Consider the following 10628-nt stretch of genomic DNA (forward strand, 5'->3'; position numbering starts at 1 on the left):
TTGAGGATTTTTTCATCAATAAGAAATGTGTGTGTGTGTGCGCGTGCGTGCGTGCGTGCGTGATTACATCACCATCAACAATAACACTGATGTCAGACATCTGCAATAATGACAACTAGAATGAACTGTAGGATGCTTTTTCTAAGAGAAAACAAAACAAACACTGTAACTGATATCTTAAAGGGACAGTTCATCCCTAAATCAAAAAGACATATTTTTGCTCTTACCTGTAGTGCGGTTTATCAATCTAGACTGTTTTGGTGTGAGTTGCTGAGTGTTGGAGATATCTGCCGTAGAGATGTCTGCTTTCTCTTGAATATAATGGAACTAGGTGGCACTCAGCTTGTGGTGCTCAATGCGCCAAAAAATACATTTGAAAAACTCAACTGCAATGTCTCTTTCCAGAAATCATGACCTGGTTACTCAAGATAATCCACAGACTTTGTTGTGAGCAGTTTCATGTAGGAACTATTTTTTCTCTACCGACTACACCTGCCACACAGAAGGAAGCGTGCATCTACTGCTTGATCTACTGAAGGCATGACCGACCCTACTCTCCCTCTGACTGGCTAGTACTTGTTTCCTTTGTTGGTTTGGTTTATGCCCCAGACATGCCAAACCAACATCAAAGAACTAGCAGCGACAAAGGCCGACTGCTGTGTTGCCTCGTATCACCTGTGTCTTGGCCAAAAAGTCGCACCTTAACAGTCGCCAATCAGCACGTACATTCTGTGCCTCTGTGAGAGGAACTAACTCCATAACCACAGGCGGCAGTAGTCTGCATTTGTTATTCAAGAAGGGAAACTGAAAGACTGACAGGACAGATTGAAGATGCTTGTTAGCCAGTTAGCACAACAACACAACCTGATGCTGAAAGAACTAAGGATATTTACCGTGAGAGAAGAAAAACACAGTTATGAATTGTTTCTTCTACACAGCTCAATGGCTAAAACAAATAATATTACCTCATATAGAATGCTTGTTTCGATCTCGAATCCTCTTGAATTTGGTCATTTGTTTACTTTCCTCATGGGCTGCCAGAGTGATTTCATTCACCAAGTGAGTGATCTGATGCTGTTTCAACATGCTCAATCAGCCCAAAAACAGGCAACAAGACCACTAATAACTAGGGAAACATATGCTCATTGACTGCCCAGCATTGACTGACGACCGACCGTTGGCTTGGTGTGTCAGGGCCCTGAGGCAAGAGGAGTGAGACTGGTAAGGATTAGGCTAAAAATGTTAGGATAAGTCAATCAGAGGCAGAACAGAGCAGGTCATGCCTTCACTATCCTGGGAAATGCAAATTTACAAAGAGGATGCCATTAATGTTTACATCTCATGCTGTCATGAGCACGAGCCTCTGAAACATGAGTAGATGCACACTTCCTTCTGTGCAGGGACACAGTTGGCGAGTGTAGTTCAGTAGAAAGAAAATAGTTCCTAGATGAAACTACTCACAGCAAGGTCTGTGTAATCAGGTCATGATTTCTTGAAAGAGACTTTGCTGTTGAGTTTTTCAAGGGTATTGTTTTTGGTGATTTAAGCACCACAAGCTGATCTATCTAGTTCCATTACACTGGAGACAAGGCAGACATCTCTACAGCTGATATCTCCAACACTTGGCAACTCACACCAAAACAATCTAGATGGATAAATAACAATACAGGCAAGAGGAAAAATATGTATTTTCTTAATTTTAGGGTGAACTGTCCCTTTAAGTAAGTAATAAGCAAATTGGATCAACTGGAATCTAAATTTTCTTACTAACAATTCCTGAACATGAGTTGACTGGGCGGTGTCAGTACAAGATGCAGTGTTTTTAAATATTAAGGAAGAAACTACTGCAGTGGACGGCGGTTATCTGTTGAAGCAAAACATGTATTTGTAAGATTTAGATCAAACTTTACAATAAACATAAAATAACTGCAATGTAACCACATCATATATTAGTACTAATGATAGAAATACTCTCAATTATTATCTGGAGAACATTTTTCCTCTTTTTGTCTCCTGCTGGTTTAGAGATTGTCCGTCCCTCCTCTGATAATGTGATATCACCATTAGCTTTAATGTGTCCTCAGTAATGTCCGCATCATACTCCACTCATGACTTATATAAAGGTGTCTTTAAAAAGGGCAGGGCTACCGTTTTGATGGGCTGGGGTAAAGAAGCATGGCGCTGAAAGATGACAGGATCTCAGAGGAGGCTGAGGTGGCGAGCTTTCCAGCACTCATGACCAGTCCCACTCGGTCTCCTCTCTTCAGCGACAGAACCAGGCTCAGTGAGGTTGAACTGCTGCAATAATGCTGATTATGCGACAACGGTGCCGCTGCCGCCGCTCCTGATAAGAAGCCCGTGGAGTCCAACTTCTGGATGCTGCGATTGGACACAGACAGGACGGCCTCGACCCTCTCACCTCGCTGGGCTGTGAGCACAGCAGTCACAAGGTAGCGTCCGTCTGTGGGAGCTGTGAAGATGCCTGAGAACACAGCGAGATGCTCTCAATACAAACGTTCTTACCAAAGTCTGACATAAAATGATTTCTATGTCCGCATTCAAATATTTTAACACCTGTGATGGATTCTCATGAAATTTTGTACAAACATTCATGTTCCCCAGAGGGAAAATCCTGCTGATTGTAGTGATCCTCTGACCTCTCTGATAGTGCGACCATGAGGTTGACATCTTTGTGTTTTCAGTAAGATGTCTACCAACTATTCTACAGAGTCCCATGAAATCTGGAACACAAATATGTCCTCAAGTTCGACTGAAATCACTTAAAAATGTAATTTGTCCCACACTTTGTGACTAATAAATACTTCCTAAACTCATCACAAATTGCTTGTTGAATATAAAAAAGAATTTTAAAAGTGATTATTTTCAGCATTCTTTCATTGAACACTGAACTAGACATAAAAAGCACTAATAAAAAAATACTACTACTAGAATACTAGTTACATTTTAAAGTGCAGGTTTTACTGATACTCTCTTTCGACTAACTCAAAAAATCCCTGACTGCAATACTGCAGTCTTTCGCGATGTATATCGTGCGATGACATTGTGACAATGATGAAAAAAACTTAATTTATCATGCAGCCTTTTAACCTGCACAATATCTGCATGTTAGGATGATGCAGTTAGCATTTTAGCTCAAAGCACTGCTGGCCTACGTACAGCCTCATAGAGCTGCTAGCATCAATAAGCTGACCTGTCTCATGAGCATTTAGCCCTGTGGCTTCTACCCCTTTTCAAGTTAAGGCCCCTGAACTGATACACATTAGATCACACACCCACATTTGATAAGATTTCACTTAAGGGGACTCCATCTGAAAAGATTTTGGTCATTAGATATGATTAAGGTGGTGAAACCTACGATCAGAATAGTCCCTCTTATGACTTTAACGCACATTGCGCTCACTTCTGTTGTGAATTTAATACTGAATATAAACTATTGGCTATTTTCTGGGGACCCCTTGGAACTCCCTCAACACCCCCTGGGGGTTGAGAACCACTGATGTAGCCTATAGAACGAGAAAATAGACCGCAGCAAATGGTGTAGTGACTTTTTAAAAATTAACTGCATGCTGCAGCAATAATTTATTAATCAGTAATTCAACTGACAAAAAATGAATTGACAACGCTTCGGACAATTTGATAGTCAATAAGCAGATATGCAAGTAAAATTCAGCCTACTTGTGTGCTGTGTATCTGCGTATTGACTATCAGTCTGATGTTTCCTGCCATCACCTGCACAGTGGAGTAAAATGAAGGTTTACGCTTCACTGTTTGGCCCAGTAAGACTTTAGTAACAGTTACCTGTATGAGCGTCATAGTGTCCTCCATCATTGACCAGCACCTTGTTGAATCGAATGACTCCAATCTCTCCCTGGAACGGCTGAAGAGTCAGACCAGCTGAGAACGACACCTCACCTGAACACAGGAGAGGAAACATCAGACACTAATCATATTAAGAGAGACAGGAACTTGTGTAATGAATAAATTCTGACCTGATGGTGAGACAGGTTGCTGTGGTGATAGTCTGGGGGGCATGTTCACATCTGGTGATCAGAGGAAAAATACTTGAATCCACTCTTGAGGGGCTCAGTTGTAATGCAAATAAAAGTGAAATGGTGATTTACCTGAAACTACCGGCATGCTAATCTTCAGCGAATCAGTGGATTTGGCTGGAGAGGCTATAAAATAAAACCAAAAAATAAGAAACATGAAGTAATCCTGGGAAACGTGCAGAGCAGAATGCATGTACATGTATACATGTGGGCGTGTCTCACCTGGAGCTCCAGCAAAACCCTGAACGGGCATCATACTGCCGTCTGTCCCCCTGGGTAACTTGGACGGGATCATCTTGCCCGGGGGTCCCGCCTCTCCAGTCTCCATCACAGGTGGTTGCAAGAGGAGGACGTCCGGGGGACCAACCGGCCCTGTGAGGGTCGTACTTGGACCGTGGGGACGCCCTGGATTTTCTACAACAACCTGAACACCTGAAAAAGACAGATTCAGAGTGAACGATGGGGCCGAGGCTGCAGGTCAGAGAGAGACATTTCAGAAACCTTTCAGTTTTCCTTTTAAGTCTGGAGGCGTAGCAAAGATATGGCTTGACCTTTGGGCCAACTGCAGTTACATAAATATAGTAAATATAGCTGTAGGGTGATTTTTTTTCCAGTAATAATTAATGTTCATTCTGACTCACTGGAATAACCTACTGTACACATGTGCTTTTCTTGCTATGACAAGTTAAAGCATCTGCTGCGAAAAAGTCGATTGAAGATTATGTCCGTATAATAAAAATAAATAATACGTACACCTTATACTTGTGACATAAAGAGGCAAATGTAACCATAAACGTAACTGGTGATGTCACAGATAGAAATCTTCTGTCATGGTTAATGTAATTTTGCAGTATATTGCAAGATTGTGGAACACTGATATCATGGCAGCAGTATATTTCTTCGACTTGAACTGAGAATGTTTTTATGGGTAAAGCAGAAATTATGATTGACGACATTGTCCACAACGGTCAAGTGTAATAAGTTCTCTAACTGAGGGCGGGGTCATTGGAGGAGGTCGCACATGTCCAGGGGGAAAAATGCAGAGAACAGCTCAAGCTCATATCATATTCATGAAGGAAGATTCAGGTTTGCAAGACTGAATTCAAACCAACTGACAGGATGAACAGATTTCTGACAAGTGTTACCGGCTCACATTTTTCCCCTTTAAGGGCGGTGGCCTTGTGGGTAACCTGTGAGGATGTGACGTGTGCTTCATTGTGTGTGTATGGAGGGAAGCAGCTCTCCTGGAGTGTCATGGTGGCAAAGAGTGATGATAGTCAGCCGAATTAAGTGCCTAGATAAGCTCAGGGCTACTGTTAAACCCAATGAGAAGGCCATGGTTGTTGTTTTGTGGAGAAGACTGCAATAAAGCCATTGTTGGTGAACAGCATCTGAATGCCTCACCATCCTTCCTTCTGTAAAGTGGTTCTTACTGCTAGAAGCCAGTTACCAGCTTATGACGAGCCAAGCTAAAATTGACATTAATAAGCCAGCGTGTTCCCAACTATGGTTCAGAGCTGGTAGGCTGTCAAGCAGAGAGAGGTAACACAAGGAAGAGAATATCCAAAATATGGCAGAGTGCATTTTGCTCTTGACTTAATATTAATCTAATGGCAGAGATTTGTGTTTTGCTTCTAAAAACTCGCAATTATCTTGTATTATTAAGTTGCACATTCACATAGTGTATTATCACTTGAAAATTAGTGTGTTTTTGTTACCTTTAATAGAGCTGTTTCTGTCTACTTAAAGGATAACTTCGGTATTTTTCAACCTGGGCCCTATTTCCCCATGTGTATGTGTGCGTATGATTCATGGGTACAACTCGATTTAAAACTGGTTCAGTATTGAGGGAGGCGGATGCAGCCGGCAGCCGCGAAACAAGCTAAAACGGTAACGGGGGCAAATGCGTCCCGTATAAGTTTGCGCATTAAAAGTGCTTTTCTTCGCCACTGACCAGTTCAGATCGCCAGTGCTATCTCTGTAAATAGCATACTAAGCGTTTCCCTTACCCTTCACTTCCTCTGGGCTGTGTGTGATGTCATCTCGCGAGAGCTTTGCTTGTTGCCGGAAGAAAACAGAGGAGCCATGCTGAGCGCCGCACAGAGTGGCGCTGGTTGTCCCGGAGTACAGTTGAGAGTTTTACTGCATCTGTACCATGGCTGCATATTTACCCGATTTCGAGAATGAGGATGAGCCCTTTTATTACGATGGCTGCCCGTACTTATTTGAGCCAGAGTATACGGACGAGGAGCTCCTACAAATTGAAAAGCCGACGAGGATAGAGAGAGAGGGCCAATGAGCAGACGAGGGTGAAGCAGCGGCTGCACGAACACAGACTGGTGGTGCTCCTGTGGTTGCTGTGACTCCATGCCCAGAGAGGAAGAATGTCTGTGTTGCAACGAGTGGGACCTGTTGCCCAATATTCATGGTCTCAATGTGTCCTGGGATGATACAGAAACTACCAAATGCTGTGTAACTACGTTAGAGGATTTCCCTCCTCTGATCAACAGGGCAGTGCTGGATACCTTTTTTCATGTGCCCAAAATAAATTGGCAGTGCTGGATACCTTTTTTCATGTGCCCAAAATAAATTGGAGGAGGCGGCCAAAACCACAGGGGCCAAATGGTCAACTATCCATCAAGTAAGTATAACTAATATGTCTTTATGCATGTAATACTGATACCTAGAATTGTCTCCGAGACGCACATTTACTGCAAGCAAAGCTCTTGCGAGATGACGTCAGAGACCCAGAGGAAGTGAAGGGTAAGGGAAACGCTTAGTATGCTATTTACAGAGATAGCACTGGCGATCTGAACCGGTCAGTGGCGAAAAAAGCACTTTTAATGCGCAAACTTATACGGGACGCATTTGCCCCCATATCTACCGTTTTAGCTCGTTTCGCGGCTGCCGGCTGCATCCGCCTCCCTCAATACTGAACCAATTTTAAAACGAGTTGTACCTATGAATCATACGCACACATACACATGGGGAAATTGGGCCCAGGTTGAAAAATACTGAAGTTATCCTTTAAGGAGTGGGTCCTCATCCTCATGCTGCACTGCCATGTTTCTACAGTAGCACAGAATGGACAAACCAAACATTAGCTCTGCTTTCAGGTCAGCCACCATTGTGAGCAGCCTCTCTGCAACGAGCCATACATCCATCCATTTTCAACCGCTTATTCAAAGCCGGGTCACGGGGGCAGCAGGCTGAGCAAAATATTCCAGATGTCCCTCTCCCCAGCAACGCTTTCCAGCTCCTCCTGGGGGACCCCGTGGTGTTCCCAGGCCAGATGAGATATGTAATCTCTCCAGCGTGTTCTGGGTCTGCCCTGGGGCCTCCTACTGGTTTGCCTGGAACACCTCTAATGGGAGGCACCCAGGAGGCATCCTAATCAGATGCCCAGACCACCTCAACTGACCCTTTTCGACGTGAAGGAGCAGCGGCTCTACTCTGAGCTCCCTCCGGTATCCGAGCTCCTTACACTATCTCTAAAAGGCTGAGCCCAGCCACCCTACGGAGGAAACTCATTTCGGCTGCTTGTATCTGCAATCTCATTCTTTCAGTCACCACCCAGAGCTCATGACCATAGGTTAGGGTTGGGACGCAGAAGAACCAGTAAATTGAAAAGCTTTGACTTCCAACTCAGCTCCTTCTTCACCATGACGTTCTGGCACAGTGCCCGCATCACTGCAGAAGCCGCACCAAACTGCCGATCTATCTCACGCTCCATTCTACCCTCACAACAAGACGAGGTTTCATCATAGTAGTATTTACTGGAGGGCTTCTCTTACTTCATTTTGAGAGACACTGTCAGGTACTCCCTGCATCTTCACATGAAGCAGCTCCAAAGTTTTTTTTGATGACATCTTAAACTGGAGTCTTCACTCAACATGTTTCAAACATCTGAAACGACTTGGTTCCCCAACAAATATTGACAAACCTCAAGGGAATAAAATGTAATTATATTCCATGTTGTATTTCCACTTTTAAATTTTAATTCTCACTTTTTAAAAAACATGCCGTTGCGTTTATGTTTATGGTGGGGCTACTGTCGACTCTCATTAAACAGTCATTACCTGAGCCCGTTATTATGGACATTAACAGAGAAAATGACAGACCACTGCCTCATCTCCCATCATATGGTGATCAGCGCTGAACTGAATGTAATGCACCGCTGCATTCCCGAAAACCACAGCTGGGACAGACCCTGGAGTTTATCAACAAATCAACCCTGCTGGCTGAGGGGCACAACAAGGAGACAACAGGCCCCAACTCTGCTGCTCCAAGAGGAAAAAGCAGCACATAAAAGGCATACCAGCAGCATACCACGGCACGGCCACATGTTCAATCACCAGCTTGTCCCCTCACCCCGGGGAGGAGGGTCGTTTAGTATAAAAGTCTGCCTGTTAAACACAACATGTGGAGAGGGACCGGTGTGTGACTATAAAACAGCACGGGGGGTGAGTCTGCGTCTATGCACATGTGCATGTGTCGCTGCTTATATAAAGCGAGGTATGTAAGTAGTCTTTGATGGGACGGATTCAAAACTGATTTCAGACCAAGTGCCACAAGGGTAAAAGAGGCAACACGGGATGTATGAACATATGTGAGAGTGTTTGTCACGATGAAAGAGGTGAGCTGTAAACAAATGCAGCTGGGTCTGCTGTCGGCCACAGATCTGCAGAGCAGCATGGGAAACCCTCGCTTTGTTGTTAGTCACTTAACCTCCCACCTCGTTACAGGATACAAACAGCCCCTTGTGTCACAAGAATGGAAACCTTCCCTCATTACAAACCACATGATAATGACTGCACAGTAATCTGGTGCGTGTTGACTTTATGAGTCACTGTTAGCCAAAAACAAGCTGTCTGCACTCTGAAGACTTTGATTTAAGAATTAATTAATCCAGCCTCAGAACTCGGAGGATCAAAGGGAGACTGCTACATTTCTTATGTCATATAATGTATAACGTACTCCGTCAGTATAAAACGAGCAGCCACCAACCGCTGCAGGCTGTATTGTTCTTGAGGGCTTTCTGTCAGGTCCCATCTTGTTTTTGTTTCATGGGGTTATCATGTGTGACCTCTGACCAGAACGTGTCACCCTACAAGCTGCCTTATCTCTCCACTGAGTGCTGTGGGAAGCAGGAAAGCATGCTTTCTTATCTCAGAGCGTCCCGTAATAGAGCGCCAGGATGCTGTTTAAGTTGAGTTGAGGCCACCTTGTCAAACACAATGAGAAGGATGTGCTTTAACACAAGTAAAGGGTTAGGAAATGTATACATCTTACATGCACACTGGCAAACTGAGGAGGTGGCGCCCTGTAGTGTAGTGCTCCACATATTTTTTGGTGCATCTTCCTAATAAGTCACTCTTTATAAAGGGTATAAACATATCTAACTTATGCTCTATTCACAGTTACTAATTCATTTACTAATATTGCTTTATACGTCAGTTATAAGCCATTAAAAAAAAGTTTCGGTTGCCAGGTTGTGAAAAATCTCTTATCCATATGGTGTTTATCCTCCAGCAAGAAACTTGATTTTATTTTTAGATAGTTACTTAGCTCATCAGGATGACACTCTAATGGACCACTTACCTTGTGGAGAAAAAAAATTCAGAGTATCTAGACCAAAATCTATTTATTAACAACTTCTTACGAGCTATAACTCTAGACTTGATGGCTTATTGAAAAAAATGTGAAAAACATAAGCATTTATGATTGGTTACCTACATTTATAACAACATTTCTGAACAAAAAGAATAAACACTAGCAACCCAAAAGTTGCCCTTATTGAGGATTATAATTGATTTGTAAAACATGATTAAATGGTTGATTTCAGGGATACTTCGCTAATTTTTAACCAGCTTTTTATTCTGACTATGTGGCTGGTAGCGTACATATAAATTAAATTTAGGTAAGCTTTCCTCCATATTACCAGCACCAAGATCTCACCGCTCTTCTCCTAGCTCTAGGGTTGTTCAAACTACAGATTGTACCTCTACATTTTCATAGGCCCGACACCACGGCTCTCTCAGATCAAACAGTAAAACTCAGCAGTGTTGATCGAATATAAACCAACATTCTGATACTCTATTGCCTATTTCTCACTTAAAATGTCTTCAGAAACGTATTTCAGTGCACTGTTTGGCTGTAATACATCAATTTGTGAACAGGAAGTGGGCACCATACTGTTTCCTGTATTGTAAAAATGGAGGCTAATAACATTAGCATCTTATATTTGTTTGCAAAACGTGTTTAGTATAAGACAGTTGTTTTGTTGGTGAACCCTGTGAGTTGTAACTGAGCAAAATTGTGTAGTGTTACCTTTGTTAAATGTTGCTGTTGTTCCTGGCTTCATATGAGTAGAGAGAAGTCTGCTAGCCACTAGGCTAATTTAAACAATGTAAAATGCCATAGGCTTGTGCTAATTACATTAGCATGTTGTATTTGTGGGGAAAATGTGTCCAGATAAAGACAAGTGTTTGTCTGTGAATGCTGCGAGTTATAGTGACGCTGATTTGTGTACTTGTGTTTGAAATTGTCTCTATCAAG

The 10628-nt window shown here is 42.9% G+C and overlaps 1 protein-coding gene across 1 annotated transcript in view; it reads right to left on the reverse strand.

The window, feature by feature from the left end:
- Positions 1-1864: 1864 nt before the first annotated feature.
- The window catches only part of emilin2b (elastin microfibril interfacer 2b), a 17837-nt gene continuing 9073 nt past the window's right edge, over positions 1865-10628 (reverse strand). Inside the window, exons 5-9 of the mRNA XM_050056063.1 lie at positions 4293-4502; positions 4143-4196; positions 4011-4061; positions 3820-3933; positions 1865-2482 (exon numbers count right to left, since the gene is read on the reverse strand). Of these exons, the coding sequence (XP_049912020.1) occupies positions 2145-2482; positions 3820-3933; positions 4011-4061; positions 4143-4196; positions 4293-4502 (767 nt within the window). The 3' untranslated portion in view covers positions 1865-2144. The remainder of the gene's footprint in view (positions 2483-3819; positions 3934-4010; positions 4062-4142; positions 4197-4292; positions 4503-10628) is intronic.

The sequence above is a fragment of the Epinephelus moara genome, chromosome 11, assembly GCF_006386435.1.
Source record: "Epinephelus moara isolate mb chromosome 11, YSFRI_EMoa_1.0, whole genome shotgun sequence".
Taxonomy (NCBI): Eukaryota; Metazoa; Chordata; class Actinopteri; order Perciformes; family Serranidae; genus Epinephelus; species Epinephelus moara.